Source organism: Anomaloglossus baeobatrachus, chromosome 4 (genome assembly GCF_048569485.1).
Source record: "Anomaloglossus baeobatrachus isolate aAnoBae1 chromosome 4, aAnoBae1.hap1, whole genome shotgun sequence".
NCBI lineage: Eukaryota > Metazoa > Chordata > Amphibia > Anura > Aromobatidae > Anomaloglossus > Anomaloglossus baeobatrachus.
Genome location: NC_134356.1, coordinates 453641854 through 453665053, shown reverse-complemented (window position 1 = coordinate 453665053; position 23200 = coordinate 453641854). Strand labels below are relative to the sequence as shown.

Sequence of the window (23200 nt, the reverse complement as noted above, 5' to 3'; positions counted from 1 at the left end):
GGGGGGGAAAGAGAGGGGGGGGGAAAGAGAGGGGGGAAAGAGAGGGAAGAGAGAGGGGGGGGGAAAGAGAGAGGGGGGGAAGAGAGGGGGGGGAAGAGAGGGGGGGGGAAGAGAGGGGGGGGAAGAGAGAGGGGGGGAAGAGAGAGGGGGGGAAGAGAGAGGGGGAAAGAGAGAGGGGGGAAAGAGAGGGGGGGAAAGAGAGGGGGGGAAAGAGAGGGGGGGAAAGAGAGGGGGGGAAGAGAGGGGGGGAAAGAGAGGGGGGGAAAGAGAGGGGGGGAAAGAGAGGGGGGGAAAGAGAGGGGGGGAAAGAGAGGGGGGGAAAGAGAGGGGGGGAAAGAGAGGGGGGGAAAGAGAGGGGGGGAAAGAGAGGGGGGGAAAGAGAGGGGGGGAAAGAGAGGGGGGGAAAGAGAGGGGGGAAAGAGAGGGGGGGAAAGAGAGGGGGGGAAAGAGAGGGGGGGGAAAGAGAGGGGGGGAAAGAGAGGGGGGGAAAGAGAGGGGGGGAAAGAGAGGGGGGGAAAGAGAGGGGGGGGAAAGAGAGGGGGGGAAAGAGAGGGGGGGAAGAGAGGGGGGGAAAGAGAGGGGGGGGAAAGAGAGGGGGGGGAAAGAGAGGGGGGGAAAGAGAGGGGGGGAAGAGAGGGGGGAAGAGAGGGGGGGGAAGAGAGGGGGGGAAGAGAGGGAGAGAGAGAGGGGGGGAAAGAGAGAGAGAGAGAGAGAGAGAGGGAAGAGAGAGAGAGAGGGAAGAGAGCGAGAGAGGGAAGAGAGAGAGAGAGAGAGAGAGAGAGGTGAAAGAGGAAAGAGAGAGAGAGAAAGAGAGAAAGGGGGGAAAGAGAGAAAGAGGGGGAAAGAAAGAGAGAGAAAGAGGGGGGGAAAGAAAGAGAGAGAAAGAGGGGGGAAGAAAGAGAGAGAAAGAGGGGGGGGAAGAAAGAAAGAGAGAGAGAGAGAGAGAGAGAGAGAGAGAGAGAGAGAGAGAGAGAGAGAGAGAGAGAAAGAAAGAAAGAAAGAAAGAAAGAAAGAAAGAAAGAAAGAAAGAAAGAAAGAAAGAAAGAAAGAAGGAAGGAAGGAAGGAAGGAAGGAGAAGAAAGAAAGAAAGAAAGAAAGAAAGAAAGAAAGAAAGAAAGAAAGAAAGAAAGAAAGAAAGAGAGAGAGAGGAGGGGAGGGAATATTTTATATATATATATATATATATATATATATATATATATATATATATATATATATATATATATATATATATATATATATATATATATATATATATATATATATATATATACATATACACACACACACACACACACACACACGCAGACATACACAGTACAGGCCAAGAGTTTGACACACCTTCTCATTCTTTTTGTTTTCATGACTCTAAAAATTGTAGATTCACATTGAAGACATCAAAACTATGAAATGAAAACATGTGGAATGAAATACTTAGAGTGTGAAACAACTGAAAATATGTCTTATATTCTAGGTTCTTCAAAGTAGCCACCGTTTGCTTTCATTACTACATTGCACACTCTTGGCATTCTCTTGATGAGCTTCAACAGGTAGTCACCGGAAATGGTTTTGCAACAATCTTGAAGGAGTTCCCAGAGATGCTTAGCACTTGTTGGACCTTTTGCCTTCACTCTGCGGCCCAGCTCACCCAAACCATCTCGATTGGGTTCAGGTCTGGTGACTGTGGAGACCTGGTCATCTGGCGTAGCATCCCATCACTCTCCTTAGTCAGATAGCCATTACACAGCCTGGAGGTGTGTTTGGGGTCATTGTCCTGTTGAAAAATAAATGATGGTCCAACTAAACGCAAACCGGATGGAATAGCACGCTGCTGCAAGATGCTGTGGTAGCCATGCTGGTTCTGTATGCCTTCAATTTTGAATAGATCCCCAACAGTGTCACCAGCAAAGCATCCCCACACCATCACACCTCCTCCTCCATGCTTCACGGTGGGAACCAGGCATGTAGAGTCCATCCATTCACCTTTTCTACAAAGACACGGTGGTTGGATCCAAAGATCTCAAATTTGGTCTCATCAGACCAAAGCACAGATTTCCACTAGTCTAATGTCCATTCCTTGTGTTCTTTAGCCCAAACAAGTCTCTTCTGCTTGTTGCCTGTCCTTAGCAGTGGTTTCCTAGCAGCTAATTTACCATGAAGGCCTGCTGCACAAAGTCTCCTCTTATAGTTGTTCTAGAGATGAGAAGGTGTGTCCAAACTTTTGGTCTGTACTGTATATATGAAGTATATTATGTGCATGATTAGGATTTATTTATATATCTATATATACACAGTATACAATCTGGCACCTTGGATATTTATTTATGGTGATTGAGGATTCCCTGTTTATAAAATGTTTTGTTTTAAAAAAAGAATAAAGTGACTAAACAAAAAAAATATATAACTATGCATACACCTCTGCTTAATTCTTCATTTCTTTATTTTTTTGGAATGTGTTTAAATACATTATATGGAGAGAAGAATGCTTGAGAGCACATAACTGTGAACCATGTGAAAATTAGGTAAATTTAGGTGGCAACATTGAATGGGATGTACAAGTGTGATAGGGTTTAACTATGGAGGACTGCCACCTCAAACTTGTACACTAAGATTTACTTCCAAATTTTCCCGTTTCTATACATCAGACTAATGTACAGTCCTGATCAGAGAATCACATAGGCAAGCAAAAGATCCCTATATAACACACATTACAATATAACATATAGAAATAACAGAACGGTCATACCTGTACATGGCTGTTCATCAGTTGCTGAAACCTGCTTGGCCATTGAGACAAACTGCATGATCAGTTGCTCTAACCCACCATTTGGATTTACAACTTGGGGTTGAGAGGAACATTCACATGCTCCTCTTGAGGTCGTGAGACGGCTTCTATACGGAGGTCCACGCACTCCACACAAACCCCAAACTGCTTCACTTGCTCATTAATATCCTCCTATAAAAACACAAGACCAGATATATTAAAGAAATGATGCAGATTTAAGCACAAATCATTGTGTGTGCAATTCCTGAGCACAAGTCATTTAGCAGCAGGGTTTGTGCATAAGTTTATGTATATACAGTGGTGCTAAAAATCTAAAGTATTTGTCATTCCAATGTCCATACCGACAGAGAACTGTTCACTTAGATTTCATTGGCATACCTCAATCCCATAGTGCACAGACCACACTCCAGCTGAGCATCCAATTATGCAGACAGAAGAAAAACATACCCTGCATCAGAAAACCTGAGTGTTGAAAAAAAATTTGAGAAAAAATATTTTTCCTTCACTTAACCCTATTGAAGTGGAACAAGTAGTTTTTCTTCAGCTAGCTTACATGCAAGGCTTGGACTGAACTGCAGAAACTGCAATGGAACAGCCATCTCTCCTACCTTAATACACATGCACGCTTAGTTTGGATGAGTGTGCTTGTATTATTAAGGGGAAGAGGAAATATGTGGTTACTGGACATCCCGGTGATGGCTTATCTTCCTTGAAAACAAAGGTTTTAGCATGTTGAATTTCAACATGACTCCAGTCTCCCAACACTGACAACATTGGCCAAACAAGGGTGGCCCGCCCTCCACAAATCTGTGACTTTTATAGACCTTAGTTTTAAGTCTATGGTCACCTTTAGAACCAAATGCTTTAATAATGATCACATCATATTCACGTTTACAGTATATACTTTTAGAATTATATTATTAAAGGGGTTGTCCAGGACTTTTATATTGATCACTTATTCTTAGGAGAGGTACTCAATATCTGATCGGTAGTGGTGCGAAATTCAGCACCTCCACATCGATCACCTGTTCTGCAGCCGAATGTGCTGAGTTGCGGAGCAAGTGCATAGTGGCTGCGTCCAAATACTGCACATCTGCCCCCTATTGATTACAATGGGGTGCGGATGTGAAGCAGCCAGCTGCAGCTACTATTCTGTTGATGAAGCTGTGCAGCTCCGCAACTCAACAAATCAGTCTGGCACCAGGAGCAGCTGATCAGTAGGTGTGCTAGGTGTAGAAAGCCCTTCGATCAGATATCGATGATCTATCCTAAAGATAGGATATCAATATAAAAGTCTTGGATAACCCCTTTAAATTTTTTACCTGGAGGACACTCCATTTTGTCAATTTTTAATATTCAGCAAATGCTTGATTTTTTGGGATAATGTTTAATCTCTTAGTTTTCCTATCAACTAACCTTAAAATGTTCTCCTAGACGCATACGGTCACCATAGATCTCTCTGAGATACTTGCGGCCCAAGCTCTGTGCCAACAGGTTTTCTGCTGAGTTCTGGATAACAAAATTAAGGTCCTGGACAGACAGCACAGACAGAATAGGATCACATACTCTAAACTGAACATCCGCTCCTACAGACACAGGAACATCCTCCCGAGACTTCACCTGAAAATATAAGAGTTGATGCTTCATCTAAGTCATTAAAATCTATATTTACTATATATAACACATGCATGGCAATTTTTATAAGTCCTTGAGAGAATTTGATATATTCATAGTTTTATTTGATGTATTTGTTCATTTATTGTCCCAATTCTTCAAAACCGTTTTTTTTCATGCAAGTCATGTTGAGGAGGCGTTTTGGAGTCAGACGCTCCCAAATTCATTTAGTGGTGATTCTCTTAAGAATTCGGCTTGTCTGAAAAGATGTGTGCACCTTATCACAAATCTTACTCCAGTTGGGAAAGGAGTGACGTAAAGAATGTCGCCATTAATCATGAATTTTACGAGTGAGGGTTGCCATGCGCAGTCCGTTTTTTGGGGGCTTGGCAAAATAGGTGTGAACCGCCAAAGTTACAAAACTTTTGTACAGTCTTCCTTTGCACTAAAATTCTGTGATTTTTCAACACTTTATGCCAAAATTTTGGAGTAAAGGTTTTAATGAGTCAGGGCCATTCTCTGCATTTTTGGTATTTAGACAAATATAATCCTGGAGTTCTCACCTTACACGTCTGTATGCTGAATGCTCTTGTTCTCATGTCTATCCTCTGAAACTGGTCAATAAGAGGGAGCAGCAGGACGAGTCCAGGACCTTTGGGTGCCGTACACGACCAAGGCGGAATATCACTACCCTCTCATAATCTGGAACGATCTGTTGTAATAAAATCATTTTCTTAGAATATCATGCCATTATGGCTATTAAAATGCACAAAAATCTTACTAAGCTGCTAGCTCAACGGTTTTGTTCATCAAATAACTTTCCACAATTCAACCCATACATAGTAGATACCTATTAGATATACATAAGGAAAAGATCAGGAAGGAAGTCAGTCAAGTGGGCACACTCTCCAAAATCAAAGTCAGAGGCTGGGAAGGCGTGCCGTCCTGAAGACAATAGGTGGGATTAGCCCTTTATAAGGAATTTGTCAGGAGATCTTTGTTATGTAATCTAAGGGCAGTATAATGTAGGGGCTCAGACTCTGATTCCAGGGATTGTCACTTATTAGGCTATAAGCTGTTGTGTTAATAGAATCAGTGTTTTATCAGCAGGAGATTATCAAACTAGCTAGGCTTGTCAGAGGGGCCATGGCAAAAAGCTGCAAGAACAATGTGTAAAATGATTCTGTTCATAACTAACTCAAAATTTACATCTGAATGTGTGAGGACTACGCAGGTGACAAGTTTTGAACAGGAGACTTTTTGTAGAATTAGTTTCTGCTTGAGTGACAGCAGCAGTCCATAGTGCACTGAGCTCAATACAACTCTGGACTGCTGCTGTGGCCTTTACAACATTAGAAATAATGACAAATGTAACCAAATCATATATTAGAAAATCGCAGCTCAAATGATGATTAATGTACTTCAGTCTATAGAAGCCAATTTCTCCTGTGATATACTGACATTTTCATAATATAATACAAATATTATTGCACTATTTTAGTTTCTGATGCTATATGTCGCTTTCTGATTTGTAGACTCCTAAACCTGTCCTCAGGAAAAAGATCTCTACTCAGTCTGAAAACAAAGTGTGATCATTTACATACTAAGTGCAAGAAGACAAGACTTCCCAAGGCAAGGGCGTGCCTACATAGAATAGATGCAGTGCTGTGGGGCAGATCCTTCTTTGTTTTACCTTTAAGAGCCACCAGATGGATATAGGTAAGGTGATCAGAAGAATTCAAATGAAAGGCAGGTAATCCAAATGTGACAGCACCACATCAACCATGAGTTAGAAGGATCTGTGGAGAAGCAAGATTCCAATCATCATCTGTAAGAAAACAAGCATCCGCCTTCTAAACAAGAATAATAATAAACCCATAAGGTTACAGCTACTCGTGTGTTGTGGCTTCTAGAATGGATTATGCCAATACATTAGCCTATGAGGATTGCCAGCAAGACAAAAAGGAACTTGTCAGTCTGATAACTATTAATATGCAGATATAGGGTTAATCTGAAGATTAATAGAGTTATAAAAGTGCCCTGCACTGAAAGTGTGGCACCTGGGAGGGAATTACCTTGTTTTCTCCCAGGAGCCGCTGGCTTTCAGTCATGCAGGTGTTCCGCTGCACTTACAGTCACCACTCACAGCACTGAGAACGGTGGCCTTGGGCACACTCAGCACTGACTGACAGCCGGCTCTGTAAGGCTACACTGTAGAGCGGCGTGGTTACAGACATTGCTCTCAATACTGAGTGGTGGCTTTAATTGCTCCAAGCACACTGCATGACTGCAAGCCGGCGGCTCCCGGGAGGAATCAAGTTCATGTTCTCCCAGGAGCCACACTTTCAGTAAGGTTGTCGGGAACCTTCATAACACTATTAAGCACCACATTAACCCTATATTTCCTGGTTAATAGCCTTATACGACCTGACAGGTTCCCTTTAAGCTTGGAATCTATAATGCAGAAAAGAAGTGCAGTGAATTTCTTCTATACAGAATCACATTGTGTTACATCCTGGCAGGAATTTTATGTCACAAGTGACTTTCTAGCTGTAAGGAATAATGGTGGCTATGCAGGTCAACATCTAGAGACCATGCCATGTTTCCTGTTTTACCCAGATTAGAAAACACAAAAGGTTTGATCCCAAGCTAAGCTCATGTCCTATGTGTACTCCATTTAAAGGCCTTCTCAAAGCATGTGCACAATCAGTATTTGCAGCAGCAAAACTGTGGAGCTTAGAGTACCAGAGAAAACATACGATAGAACCAGAATGAGCATATACCCAGCAGTAAGTAAAAAGTACATGGGGTACATAGTAAGCACTGTCTTGATCAACGAAGAGTAAGCGCCATCCCACCGTGACATGGTGTACCCCAGTGACGATGGACCTACCATCTTGTATTAAGACCACACCTTATGTCAAACGACCTCATTGTAGATGGGGACAGAGCAGGATGGAAAGCAATATAAACAAAAAGCTTAGCTCAAAGAGAAAGGGGGCACGTCACTGTCTGTACAGTGTTTAAGAAACTATAGCAAAATCAAAGAAATGAGCTAGCACAAAAGTCGATATACATACATCATACAAGAGCTGTGGTGTGAATATGGTCCTATGGTTTTTCTATAGTTTCTTGTACTCTGTATAAATAGGGGTGTGCTCTCCTTCCTCTTTGAGATAGGCTTTTCAGTTACATAGCTTCCTATGGGCAGATGTACGAAGAGTGGGGCCTCGATCCTTCTCTGCCCCTATGTACATTGAGGTCGGTTGACACAAGGTAGAGATGAGCGGACCTGTGGAAGTCTGGGATCGTGGGGTCAGCTGGACTTTAGATAAAGTTCTGTTCTGGACCCAAATCCAAATGGAAGTGAATGATTGGGCAGTTTGGCTCTCTGTCCACATACAGACAGCCATAAACAGAGCACTTCTGTGGGAAAGATGGTGGGGTGTTTTTTTTTTTGTTTTTTTGTGTGGACACACTACATCAGATAACGCCATTGTTACCCACAGTGAGAGCCATTCAGAGACTGCAAGAATTTTGAGAACAGTTTCAGAATGTGGCTCCTTAGGGTTCAAGGGCTCTGGGACATTACACCATTGAATTACGTCGGAACTTCGAGAATTTATTTACATTAATAAATTGATCAACAAGGGAGTGGGGAGGGGGCAGTGTTTATTCAAATAAACTATTTTTTGATGTGTGTGTTTTGTTTTTTTTTAATTTACACTTACTGAGTTAGTAATGGGGGTGTCTGATAGACACCTCTCCATTACTAATCTCTGAGTTTGATGTCAGGTGTTAGTTCACATCTTACCTCAATCTCACAAGCATTACCATGATTGAGTTGCCACCCACCAGGGCAAAGTGCCCAAATTGGAGCATCTAATGATGCTCCACTTCTGGGGCATCTGAAAACTGCTATTTTTAGGCTAGGAAGGGCCCAATAACCATGTACCTTCCCACCCTGATAATATCAGCCCCCAGCTGTCTGCTTTAACTGCACTGGTTAACAAAAATGACGGGGAACCCCACACAGGGTTTTGTTTTCATTATTATTATTTTGTTCCCAGCAGAATCCAGGCATCTTCCATACCAAAAATGTGTTGAATGAAAGGCTCCAGAGCACACAACAAACTTTATTCAGTATCGGAACACGAATCGACCACGAATATCCCTGAGATGTCCGTGTGTGAGTTTGAGCCCTGGACACCCGGTCACCAGTACTAACCCCGAACTTTACCGATCGAGTTCACTTATTTCTAATCCACAGCTATGAGATATTATTAGCAAATCCTGTGGATATGCCATATATGCCAGCTAAAGGAATACACCTAAAAGGACACGGCCACCTTCACAGACGGTTTAGTTTTATTTTCTAGAATGAGAAATCAACTTCACATTAGAATCTGTACAAATATCCCATTGTGTGGTTCAGGTCCCTGACCTCGTGGGAACCTGCTGATTAGAGGGAAGAGCAGACTCAGACAGGAGGAGGAGAGCAGACAGACTCAGACAGGAGGAGGAGAGCAGACAGACTCAGACAGGAGGAGGAGAGCAGACAGACTCAGACAGGAGGAGGAGAGCAGACAGACTCAGACAGGAGGAGGAGAGCAGACAGACTCAGACAGGAGGAGGAGAGCAGACAGACTCAGACAGGAGGAGGAGAGCAGACAGACTCAGACAGGAGGAGGAGAGCAGACAGACTCAGACAGGAGGAGGAGAGCAGACAGACTCAGACAGGAGGAGGAGAGCAGACAGACTCAGACAGGAGGAGGAGAGCAGACAGACTCAGACAGGAGGAGGAGAGCAGACAGACTCAGACAGGAGGAGGAGAGCAGACAGACTCAGACAGGAGGAGGAGAGCAGACAGACTCAGACAGGAGGAGGAGAGCAGACTCAGACAGGAGGAGGAGAGCAGACTCAGACAGGAGGAGGAGAGCAGACTCAGACAGGAGGAGGAGAGCAGACTCACACAGGAGGAGGAGAGCAGACTCACACAGGAGGAGGAGAGCAGACTCACACAGGAGGAGGAGAGCAGACTCACACAGGAGGAGGAGAGCAGACTCACACAGGAGGAGGAGAGCAGACTCACACAGGAGGAGGAGAGCAGACTCACACAGGAGGAGGAGAGCAGACTCACAGGAGGAGGAGAGCAGACTCAGACAGGAGGAGGAGAGCAGACTCAGACAGGAGGAGGAGAGCAGACTCAGACAGGAGGAGGAGAGCAGACTCAGACAGGAGGAGGAGAGCAGACTCAGACAGGAGGAGGAGAGCAGACAGACTCAGACAGGAGGAGGAGAGCAGACAGACTCAGACAGGAGGAGGAGAGCAGACAGACTCAGACAGGAGGAGGAGAGCAGACAGACTCAGACAGGAGGAGGAGAGCAGACAGACTCAGACAGGAGGAGGAGAGCAGACTCAGACAGGAGGAGGAGAGCAGACTCAGACAGGAGGAGGAGAGCAGACTCAGACAGGAGGAGGAGAGCAGACTCAGACAGGAGGAGGAGAGCAGACTCAGACAGGAGGAGGAGAGCAGACTCAGACAGGAGGAGGAGAGCAGACAGACTCAGACAGGAGGAGGAGAGCAGACAGACTCAGACAGGAGGAGGAGAGCAGACAGACTCAGACAGGAGGAGGAGAGCAGACAGACTCAGACAGGAGGAGGAGAGCAGACAGACTCAGACAGGAGGAGGAGAGCAGACAGACTCAGACAGGAGGAGGAGAGCAGACTCAGACAGGAGGAGGAGAGCAGACTCAGACAGGAGGAGGAGAGCAGACTCAGACAGGAGGAGGAGAGCAGACTCAGACAGGAGGAGGAGAGCAGACTCAGACAGGAGGAGGAGAGCAGACTCAGACAGGAGGAGGAGAGCAGACTCAGACAGGAGGAGGAGAGCAGACTCAGACAGGAGGAGGAGAGCAGACTCACACAGGAGGAGAGAGAGGAGCTTGGAGTGAAAACCCTGCAGAATGTCCTGTTTAGTGGAATGTTCATGTGTGGCTCCTTTGGCCTGTACCTGTTAACCCCTAGCTGCCCGTGCAGGTGCAGGCACACAGATTACCTGACTTTGTAGCCTGCGGTGCCGGGGATCCCTCTAATGTCGGAGGTAGGGCGGAGTACCTGTACTGCTCCCACATGATGGTTAGATACCGGGGATACACCGCAGTGTGAGGTCAGGACATTACAGCTGAGGCCCCCCCGCATTGTACACTATGCGGGGCAAATGCTGGACATCCTGCGTTGTGCGTCAGGATAGTGATGGGTAGTTCGTGAGTGAGTAGTTCAAAATGAACTACTCCTCAGAGTGAACTAGTTCATCTAGTTCACCATCCTGACAGAGATTAGTTCATTATGAACTAAACAGAAAGTGGGAGGAGACAGAGTGATCCTCTACAGCTCCAGGAGGCTCCTGCTCTCACACTGGCTCTTTATAGCCCCTGATGCTGGAAAAAGAGGTAGTAAAACACTAGACCACACATCACATACAAATATAATAATAAAAACTGAAATTGCAGAGTAGACAAGACACTGCTCATATGTGTGTATGAGAGAGCGTGTTTCTGTGTGTGTTTCTGGGCTCAGTGAGATGCATCAGACTGAACTAGGCTGCTCTGAGTCATTCTCAATACAACATTTAGTTCAGCAGCTCATATAGTTCATTTAGTTCACAGGTCACATGATGCATTTCCTGTCAGCTCCTCACAGGATACGGTGAAGAGAAATACTGAACTAGATGAACTAAATGAACTAATCTTTTGAACTAATCTTTTCAGTGAACTAGTTCATGGTGAACTAATCACCAAAACGAACTAGATTTCCCATCACTACGTCAGGAGCATAAACTACAGCGCTTCCTGGTCAGTTTGCGTGACAACACGGCCAGCGAATGACAACTGTGGATCACATACACGTGACCAGAGTGGGCGTTACTCCCTGAGGACACCTGAGGATAAGAGCGGCGCTGTGCGCGCGCAGAGGGTCAGATGTGACGCGGGACGGTGCAGGGTCCGTGTCCCTCTGATGCCCTCTCGTGTATCCCGTGTCCAGAGGACATTTAGCTCTGTATATATTTATACACTGTGTGGGACTTGCTATTTTTCCAGCTAAGAATTCTTGCTCAATTTAACCCGCCTTTCATATCATTTATTGTAGGTTTTAATATTGCCGTCCTTACTACCGTACAGAGCTCTACTGAAAAACGGGCAAGAAATTCCAAAAATGCCCTGGAAACACGTTTCCCCGATGACTACGGCGATGCTGAACGTGTACAGATTGTTTATATTATTTATGTAGGAAAAACGAATCTGAAGTTAAAATAACATTTTAGTTTGAGTTGCTATTTTCCAAGCACAATACCATTTTTCCTGTCGGTCGGTGGGCTTTGTGGGGCTTGCTTTTGTAGGCTTTGCGGGGCTTGCCTTTGTGGGGCTTGCTTTTGTGGGGCTTGCTTTTGTAGGCTTTGCGGGGCTTGCCTTTGTGGGCTTTGTGGGGCTTGCTTTTGTGGGGCTTGCTTTTGTGGGCTTTGCGGGGCTTGCCTTTGTGGGCTTTGCGGGGCTTGCCTTTGTGGGCTTTGCGGGGCTTGGCTTTGCGGGGCTTGCTTTTGTGGGCTTTGCGGGGCTTGCCTTTTTGGGCTTTGCGGGGCTTGCCTTTGTGGGCTTTGCGGGACTTGCCTTTGTGGGCTTTGCGGGGCTTGGCTTTGCGGGGCTTGCTTTTGTGGGCTTTGCGGGGCTTGCCTTTGTGGGCTTTGCGGGGCTTGCCTTTGTGGGCTTTGCGGGGCTTGCCTTTGTGGGCTTTGCGGGGCTTGCCTTTGGGCTTTGCGGGGCTTGCCTTTGTGGGCTTTGCGGGGCTTGGCTTTGCGGGGCTTTGCTTTTGTGGGCTTTGCGGGGCTTTGCTTTTGTGGGCTTTGCGGGGCTTGCCTTTGTGGGCTTTGCGGGGCTTGCCTTTGTGGGCTTTGCGGGGCTTGCCTTTGTGGGCTTTGCGGGGCTTGCCTTTGTGGGCTTTTGTGGGGCTTGCTTTTGCCTGCCGGACTGACAATTTTGGGCTACATACAATATTTTGAGTGTTCAACATTTTGGACTCCAGTGTTTTGCCTTTTTCTCGTTACAGACAGCGTTTTACTGTATAGGTTAATTAATTTTGTATTTTGATAGAACCAGTCTTTTCTAAACTGGACTTTTGTAGATTAGACAACTACAAATCATATTTTTTTACTTTCTTTTTTACTTTTCACCTGTACTTTTTAGCTTGAAACTGCCAGCAACTGATCGCTCTTGCTATATTTTACAAAACCACAGTACTGCTGTATATAGCAAAAATTACAGTCTCCTATAAATGCCAGCCATGGGCTTGGTTTCACAGGAATACTGTTATAGCAGACACAGGGGTCCTTCAGTAGATACCTGGTGGTTAAGGCAAGCCATCAGCAACCCGCAATCAGGTCATGGGCAGGCCTATGGGAGGTTAGAAAAGCATACCCCCCCCCCACCAAGAGTACTGTAAATCCCGTCACCAGAACACCCATTAGTATAGAAACACAGCATCAAAACACTCAGTCCAGGAATACATGACCAGAACCACCATCAAAACAGAAATACATCATCAGACCCTCCATAGTTACAGGAAGACATCACCAGAACCACAGTCCGTACAGAAACACATAATTAAAACCCTCATCAGTAATGGAATACATCACCAGAACAACAATCAATACAGAAATGCATCACCACAACCACCATCAGTACAGAAACACACCATCAAAATCCTTATCAGTACAGGAATACATAACCAGAACCACCATCAGCACATGATATATCAATTGTAATGTCAGGTCAGAACCATATACATTTGTATCGCATGAACTTACAATTCCCAATTTGTACTTGTGTGACGCATGTGACTGATGCATTGTAAATATTGTGATAATAAAGGCAACAATTCCTGTGAAATAACGCGTTGCGTTCGTTTAGTTTTCTTTAGCCGAGAGAGAGAGCCCCCATCATCACCGCACACACTAGCACTACAGCCCCCATCATCACTACATACACACCGGCACTACAGCCCCCATCATCACTGCGCACACACCGGCACTATCGCCCCCATCATCACCGCACACACGCAGTCACTACAGCCCCCATCATCACTACATACACACCGGCACTACAGCCCCCATCATCACTGCGCACACCGGCACTACCGCCCCCATCATCACCGCACACACAGTCACTACGGCCCCCATCATCTTCGCACACACACCGGCACTACTGCCCCCATCATCACTGCACACACCAACACTACCGCCCCCATCATAATTGCACACACCGGCACTACCGCCCCCATCATCACAGCACTCACCGGCACTACCGCCCCCATCATCATTGCACACATCGCCACTACCGCCCCCATCATCAGCGCACCCATCATCACCGTACACACGCAGGCACTACTGCCCCCATCATCACCACACACACTGGCACTACCGCCCCCATCATCATTGCACACACCGCCACTACCACCCCCATCATCATTGTACACACCGCCACTACTGCCCCCATCATCAGCACACACTCAGGCACTACCACACCCATCATCACCGCACACACGCAGGCACTACAGCCCCCATCATCACCGCACACATTGGCACTACCACCCCCATCATCACTGCACACACCGGCACTACTGCCCCCATCATCACTGCACACACCGCCACTACCGCCCGCATCATCATTGCACACACCGCCACTATCGCCCCCATCATCAGCCCACACACTCAGGCACTACTGCAACCATCATCACCGCACACACACCGGCACTACCGCCCCCATCATTACCGCACACACCGGCACTACCGCTCCCATCATCACCGAACACACCGGCACTACCGCCCCCATCATCATTGCACACACCGCCACTACCGCCCCCATCATCAGCGCACACACTCAGGCACTACCGCACCCATCATCACCGCACACACACAGGCACTACCGCCCCCATCATCACCGCACACACACCGGCACAACCTCAGTGACTTCCCAGCTGACAACACGATTCACTTTAGTTTCTGCGTGAAGATCACAGGAGCGGCGGTGTTCTACGGCCGCTCCTGTCAGCTTCATGTAGCAGAGCTGAAAGCGTCGTGGGACCTCGTGTGGATTACGTCGGACCTGGAGGGGTATTTGGGGATTAATAAAGTGGTGAACGAGGGTGTTTTTTTTTTCATTTATTCCAAATAAAGGATTATTTCGAGTGTATTTATTTTCTTTCACTTACAGGTTAATCATTGGGGGTGTCTCATAGACGCCTGCCATGATTAACCTAGGACTTAGTGGCAGCTATGGGCTCCCATTAACTCCTTATTATCCTGATTGCCACCGCTCCAGGGCAAATCGAGATGAGCCGGGTAGAGTCCCGGGACTGTTGCATCTAATGGATGCGGCAATTCCGGGCGGCTGCTGTCTGATATTTTTAGGTTGGGGAGCTCCCCATAATGTGGGTCTCCCCATCCCGAGAATACCAGACTTCAGGTGTGTGGCTTTATCTTGGCTGGTAACAAAATTGGGGGGGACCGCATGTCATTTTTTTTTTAATTATTTATTTATTGTACTGCAAGATATAGACCCTCCCACAGGTGGCTGTGATTGGTTGCAGTGAGACAGCTGTCACTCAGCGTGGGGGCGCGTCTGACTGCAACCAATCATAGGCGCCGGTGGGCAGGGGAAGCAGTGAATACGAGATGGAGTAATGAGCGGCCGGAATTTTTAAATATAAGGATTAGACGCCAGAGCAGTCTGACAGCTGTGCAGCGCCGCGTTGGTGATCGGTGAGTATGCGAGAGGGGGTGAGAGAGAGAGAGACCGACAGAGACAGAGAGAGATAGAGATCGAGAGACAGACCGACAAAGAGAGAGAGACTGACCCACAGAGAGAGAGAGAGAGTTAGACCAGGAGTGATTTTAAATGATTTAGAACGTTCTGCTGGACATGTTGAGCATGCTCAGTAGAACGTGACGGAATCCTGCAGTGAAATCAGTCGTCAAACGCATGGCGACGGTATCCAGCACCATAGACATTCATTATGCCTCTTAACGGATCCCGACGGAATCCTGCGGAGTGCGTTTTTTTACAGCAACAAAAACAGCTACATTCTGCGTTCCATTGTCCGGCGCTCAGCCAAAATAACGACTCTGTGTTGGCCGGTGGATGCAACGCAGACACTTGCGTCGCAGTGCGTCGTCAATACATGTCTATGGGAAACAGCGCAAGCCGTTAACGGTTTGCACTATTTTCCATAGCGGCGGATTGCGACGAACGCAAGTGTGAAGTAGCCTAAGGAGATACTGGGAGCTGTTATCCATCATCATCAAAAGGCAGACCATAAGAGAACCACAGTACTGATGAGAAATAGTTTATTGCAAATCATTTATAGGCAGGGCTGCCACCAGAAATTTCTGAACCCCATACTGGCAAAATTTTAGGGCCCACCCCAGCTATTTTATATCTTTTCATGGGACAACACTGAAGATCTGACATTGTAGATACAATGTAAAGTAGTCAGTGCACATCATGTATAACAGTGAAAATTTGGTGTGCCCTCTAAATAACTCAACACATACAGTTGAAACCAGAAGTTTACATACACTATCTAAAAAGACACATCTGCATGTTTTTCTCACTATCTGACATGAAAATAAACCTTTCCCGTTTTAGGTCAATTAGGAACCAAAATTACTTATATTTGCCAAATACCAGAATAATGAGAGAAAATTTTGTAAGGTATTTTATTACTTTCTGTAAAGTCAACATTTACATACACGAACAGTACTATGCCTTTGGCAATATGGGACACCCCATATGATTATGTCATGTCTTTGGAAGCTTCTAATAGGTTGATTGGCAACATCTGAGTTAATTAGAGACACACTTGTGGTTGTATTTTAAATCATACCTGAAACACACTGTTTCTTTGTGTAGCATCATGGGAAAGTAAAAAGAAATCAGCGAAGATCTCAGGAAGAGAATTGTGGACTAGCACAAGTCTGGTTCATTCTTGGATGTAATTTCGATATTCCTGAAGGTGCCTTGTTCATCTGTACAAACAATTATACGCAAGTACAAACATGATGGGAATGTCCAGCCATCATATCACTCAGGAAAGAGATGGGTTCTGAGTACCAGAGATGAACGTTCTTTGATCAGACATGACCACAAGAAAACCTCAGAAAATTCCCCGATCAGCGTAGGGTTAAATTGACTATAAACACAACTTGCCCAAAGGGCAACTAGAGGTATCCTAACCTAAAGATCATTCAAATATAACTTTTATTACACAATTAAATGGCTATCATTAAAGAGAGAGAGGATAGGATGTTAAACGCATTAATTCCTCATATGGGTTATTGTATTCCTATATGTTCCTATATAACTAATGTTAACTCTTACCTCAATATATGCCAATTACAATTCCCAGCTATTAGCATGCCCAACAGCCAGTTTAACCACAATTATTTTCAAGTACTGCCTTAACTCCCTTGGTCATGGAGTTCACTAGAGCTTCACAGGAGTCACTAGAGTCCTCTTTCATCCTCCATGACAAAATCACAGAGCTGTTGGATATTAGAAACTTTGTGCTACTCATCCTTTCGTTTGAGGATGCCTCACTAGGGTTTAGGTATGCCTGGCCAATCCATCACCTTTAGGCTGGAGTCACACTTGCGATTAACTCGCACGAGTGCAATGCGAGAAAATCTTGCATTGCACTCGGACCAATGTTAATCAATGAGGCAGCTCAGATCTGCTATTTTTTTTCTCAGTCCAAATCGGCCTGTTCTATGTGAAACCTGTCTTGTTAAACTGCTGTATGTTCTTGGCCACCAAGCTACAGCTCAGTTTCAGGGTGGTGACAATCTTCTTATAGTGTAAGCCATCTTTATGTGGAGCAACAATTTTTTTTTTTTTTTTTTTTTACAAATCATCAGCGAATTCTTTGCCAAGAGGTGCCATGTTGTACTTTGAGTGACCAGTATGGGAGTGTGAGCGATAACACCAAATTTAGCACACCTGCTTCCCATTCTCACCTGCGACCTTTTAACACTAATGAGGCACATGACACCAGGGAGGGTAAATGGGTAATTGGGCATAATTTAGCCGTTTTCACTTAGAGGTGTATTCACTTTTGTTGCTTTTCACAGCAGTCAACATCAGCTGCCAGCTCAATTAATCAGCAGCATGTATTGCAGCTGGATGTGCGCCCTTGGACACACATAGGCACTGGGATCAGCCAATCTCCTCCACCGCTGGGCTCCATACAACAGTAATGCACTGTTGGCAGCCCTGCATCCAGGTACGTTATAGATGATGTCTCTGATCGAAGTCGTTCTCTTTCTTTATCTTGTGCAGACGCCATGATGACTGTTCACATCTACAACTCACCTTTGCAGACTTCCATCTTCTCCAGTCTTGTGCAGCACATCCCAGCAGAATACCCTTAAAAATATCAGTGTAATTATAATGCTCATGAATTAAAATATCCGTCAAGCTGTATGCCTGAATGAATAATTCTCATTGTGATCCCTACACAAAATCTGACCCACAATGTCTTATGGTACATGCCCTCTCTTTTCCATACTAGGCCCCCTCTCACAGTGTCTCCCTTATACTGCCTAGTCTCTGTACTGTACTCCCTCATCACACTTCCCTTCCTTGGCATACTCTCCCCTCCTTGCTGTAGCCTCACAGTTCCCCTCCCAACCCCCATGCGGCACCATTCATTTCCATACTGCCCGACACGCACGCACACACTCACGTCTCTATTCTGTGCCTATTTACAATTTTTTTCTCATCCCATATAGTCTCCTCCCTACATCCACACATTTTCCCCCCTCGCTCCCCAGAATGGTATCCTAAAATCTCCCCCCCCCCATTCCCCATTTGCTCCCTACACTGTGTCCGCATACATTCCCCACTCGCTCCCCATCCGGTGTCCATATACATTCTCCTCCCCCCATCCTATATCCATATACATTCCCCCCTCCCCCCCTCTCGCTCTTACTATACAGTGTACTCAAAAATGTCTTCCTCCAATTACAATAAATCTGATTGCCAGGAAGTCTAATTCTATTTTTTCAAGTTGCCCTCTGCGTAGATCTAAGAAGTGGAACTCTTCTCTTTAATGCTGGATTTTGACAGAAGGAATTAGAATGCAATATTGAGACATGTTCAATTCTTACACCACTTTGGGCAGGAATGAATGGTATAGATATGAAACAATTCATATATCCAGTGCCTTCAAGTAGGGTTCTTTAATGAAGAGTGCCTAAAGTTCATAGACCCTCCTTGCACTTGTGATGAGTACCAGGAAGGCTGCTTTCATGGAGGACTTATTTAAAGCACCACTCCAGCTTTTTGATTACTTTGGTTTTTTGGGGGTTTTTTTTTTCCAGCGATGGAGTGGTGCTTTAAATCTAAAGCCCCTGTCCTATACTTGCTCTCCAGCGTCTTTATCGTTTTCCAGTGCCACTCAGGTCTCGCGGCACCATCTTATGTCACAAATGCTCCATGCAACTCTATGAGAGGCAAAATGAGGTTCCTATAGACTTGCATTGATTTCTGATCTCTGGCACACTCCGTGAAGCAATGGAGCAGCCGGCAGGTTACAAAATCTCCAGAGACCGCCCAGAAACAGATGTAGACAGGACGCGCAGCACGCACAATCACCACCGCACACGGAGGCCAGCCCCACCGGAGTTATTCTTATCTCCTTGACACATTACCCCTTGCAGGATTTGATCCAGCCTCCCGCGGCAACTGATCTGCTACTGCTACCAGTATAAACAATTCATTTTACCTAGTGTCCCTTAACTGAAGCTCCACTATTGATATATTATTACTAATGGTAACAGCAGTACAATTTTAGGTGGCGGTGTCAGTGGAAATCTAACCCGTGGTTCACGGATTTGGATCCATAACAACAATTAGGCTCCTAGCCTCAATACATCCACAAAGTTATATTTGCAGATATACTACTGCCACCAGCATAAGCACCCTATCCTAACTAGCACTTTGCGGACTAGCAGCTCCTTACTGACATATCCATTGCCACAGGCAATAGCAGTACGTAGTATGTGGTATGTCAATTAATTATCCATTCCGGAAGTCACGGACCCAGAGCCTGAATAACCAATAGTCCTTTAGCCTTATTACATCCATGCAGGACATTCTAGTCCACCCAGTCCACTGAATCACTCCACAGGACCTTTCCAAAGTCTCTACCTCCCCACAGGACTAGATTCCATGCTGGATCATATTTATTTATGACGACTGGCGACTCACTATTTTCCCTTTAGCACGGAGCTTTGCTCGACATGGTCAGATTGTCCGACCTGATGAAGGCCTAGGGCCGAAACGTCCTGGCGGATTTTCTATTCATGTACAGCACGACAATACTTTCCAATAAAGAAAAAACAGATTAAACCACTTGAATTATTGTATTCTCCTTTTTTTGGGAAACAACACAGTGTGCCGGAACTCTCTTCTTTTGAGTATAAGACATGGGACTTACATTTAAAGCACCACTCCAGCGGTGAAATAAAAAAAAAATAAATGCTGGAGTGGTGCTTTAAGTCTATTAGGGACAATAGATCAAGAGGAGGCAACAATAGGTCTTTAAATGAAACTGTCACAACCTCTTTAATCAATAGATCTTGGAATAATAATTTCCAAAATTGGATGTGTTTAAAATAAATAAATGTTCCTGTGCCGAAATACTCCTATATACTGAACACTGTGTGCAGAATTATTAGGCAAATGAGTATTTTGATCACATGATATGTATAAAAATTGTTGTCCTACTCCAAGCTGTATAGGCTTGAGAGCCAACTACCAATTAAGTAAATCAGGTGATGTGCATCTCTGTAATGAGGAGGGGTGTAGTGTAATGACATCAACACCCTATATAATGTGTGCTTAATTATTAGGCAACTTCCTTTCCTTTGGCAAAATGGGTCAGAAGATTTGACGGGCTCTGAAAAGTCCAAAATTGTGACATGTCTTGCAGAAGGATGCAGCAGTCTTCAAATTGCCAAACTTTTGAAGCGTGATCACCGAACAATCATGCGTTTCATGGCATATAGCCAACAGGGTCGCAAGAAGCATGTTGGCCAAAAAAGGCGCAAAATAACTGCCCATGAATTGAGGAAAATCAAGCGTGAAGCTGCCAAGATGCCATTTGCCACCAGTTTGGCCATATTTCAGAGCTGCAACATTACTGAAGTATCAAAAAGTACAAGGTGTACCATACTCAGGGACATGGTAAGGAAGGATGAAAAACAACCACCTTTGAACAAGAAACATAAGATAAAACGTCAAGACTGGGCCAAGAAATATCTTAAGACTGATATTTCAAAAGGTTTTATGGATGAAATGAGAGTGACTCTTGATGGGCCAGATGGATGGGCCAGAGGCTGGATCAGTAAAGGGCAGAGAGCTCCACTCCGACTCAGACGCCAGCAAGATGGAGGTGGGGTACTGGTATGGGCTGGCTAGTATCAAAGATGAACTTGTGGGACCTTTTCGGGTTGAGGATGGAGTGAAGCTCATCTCAGAGACCTACTGCCAGTTGCTGGAAGACAACTTTTTCAAGCAGTGGTACAGGAAGAAGTCGGTATCGTTCAAGAAAAACATGGTTTTCATGCAGGACAAAGCTCCATCACATGCATCCATCTACTCCACAGCGTGGCTGGCCAGTAAAGGTCTAAAAGATGAAAAAATAATGGCATGGCCCCCTTGTTCACCTGATCTGAACCCCATAGGGAACCTCCTGCGGTCCCTCATAAAATGTGAGATCAACGGGGGTGGGGGGGGGGGGGGTTTGGACAGTACACCTCTCGGAACAGTGTCTGGGAGGCTGTGGTGGCTGCTGCACGCAATGTTGATCGTAAACAGATCAAGCAACTGACAGAATCTATGGATGGTAAGCTGTTGAGTGTCATCAGAAAGAAAGGTGACTATATTGGTCTCTAATTTTTTGGGGTTTTGTTCTTGCATGTCTGAAATGTTTATTTCTAAATTTTGGGCAGTTATATTGGTTTACCTGGTGAAAATGAACCAGTGAGATGGTAAAATATTTGGTTTTTATTAAGTTGCCTAATAATTCTGCACAGTAATAGTTACCTGCACAAACAGATATCCTCCTAAGATAGCCTAATCTAAAAAAAAAAACCACTCCAACTTCCAAAAATATTAAGCTTTGATATTTATGAGTCTTTTAGGTTTATTGAGAACAGTTGTTGATCATTAATAAAAGAATCCTCTAAAATACAACTTGCTTAATAATTCTACACACGGTGTATGTGTCCCTGCTCTGATAGTACAGGAACAAGGTCAGATCATACTTTTCTCAACTTTTTTATATTGAAGCTTTTGATATTTAGACTCCACTTCCTAATATGTAAGTCTTCTCTTGCTCAGGAAGTCTGCTTGGGTTTGACAGAACCTTTATGTGAAGTGTTGATGCCAAGAGAAGATTAATTTTCAGCCCACAAAAAATCTGACTGAAAAAGACAGTAGATTTTTGTATTTTGTGCATCTCTGATGGTGCACTCCTTCATAACTAGAGTGAGGAAAATAAGTAATTGAATTACTGCTGATTTTGCAAGTTTTCCCACCTACAAAGAATGGAAAGGTCTGTAATTTTAATTGTAGGTACACTTCAACTGTGAGATGTAATATCCCTCCCCCCAAAAAAATTTAAAAAAAAAAAAAAAAACCAGAAAAATTACATTGTAGGGTTTTAAAATAATGAATTTGTATTAAATAAGTATTTGATTCAATAGAAAAACAGAACACTAAGCAACACTGAGTTTCAACTCTTTCCAAAGATTTTCTATTGGGCTCTGGTCTGAAGACTGGCTAGGCCACTCCAGGACCTTGAAATGCTTCTTACAGAACAACTCCTTAGTTACCCTGGCAGTGTTTAAGGTCATTGTCATGCTGGAATACCTAGCCACAACCCATCTTCAATGCTCTTATTGCGAGAAGAAGGTTGCTGTCCAAAATCTCATACTACATGACACCATCCATCCTCCCTTCAATACGGTGCACTTGTACTGTCCCCTTTGCAGAAAAGCATCCTTAAAGTATGTTTCCAACTCCATGCTTCACAGTTGGGACGGTGTTCTTCCAAACATGGCAAGTGGAGTTGATACCAAAATGTTCTATTTTGGTCTCTTATGACCACATACCTGGTCTGAATCATCCAGATGGTCAATAGCAACCTTTAAACGGTTCTGCTGGAATGAATAGGGAGATCCTGTGTGCCTTGCACAATTTTAATCCATGTACTTTTACTAATTGTAATCTTTGAGACTGTGGTTCTAGCTCTATTCAGGTCATTGACCAGGTCCCTCCCGTGTATATCTGGGCTGATACCTGACCTTTCTCAGAATCCTCCTTACCTCATGAGGCGAGATCTTACATGGAACCCCTAGACCGAGATTGGCAGTCATCTTGTGTTTCTTCCATTTTCTAATGATTGTGGCAACAGTTGTTGTCTTCTCATCAAGCTGCTTTCGTATTGTACTGTAGCTCATCCCAGCCTTGTGCAGGTCTACAATTTTGTCCCTAGTGTCCTAAAAAGGCCCTTTGGTCTTGGCCATGGTGGAGAGGTTGAAGTGTGATCGATTGAGTGTGTGGATAGGTGTCTTTTATAGCAGTAACAGGTTAAAACCGGTACAATAATACAGGTAATGAGTGCAGAGTAGGAGAACTTCAAAAAGAAAAAAATAATTGGTCTGTGAGACTCAATTCTTGCTA

At 44.8% G+C, this 23200-nt stretch overlaps 1 protein-coding gene across 1 annotated transcript; it reads right to left on the bottom strand.

Annotated features, from left to right (window-relative positions):
* Positions 1–2752: 2752 nt before the first annotated feature.
* LOC142301668 (stomatin-like protein 1) lies at positions 2753–5047 on the bottom strand. Its single transcript, XM_075342685.1, has 3 exons — positions 4963–5047; positions 4202–4405; positions 2753–2956 (listed from the first exon to the last, which is right to left on the bottom strand). Exons 1-3 carry the CDS (start codon positions 4996–4998, stop codon positions 2834–2836), a joined length of 363 nt encoding a protein of 120 aa, XP_075198800.1. The 5' UTR covers positions 4999–5047; the 3' UTR covers positions 2753–2833.
* Positions 5048–23200: the final 18153 nt, after the last annotated feature.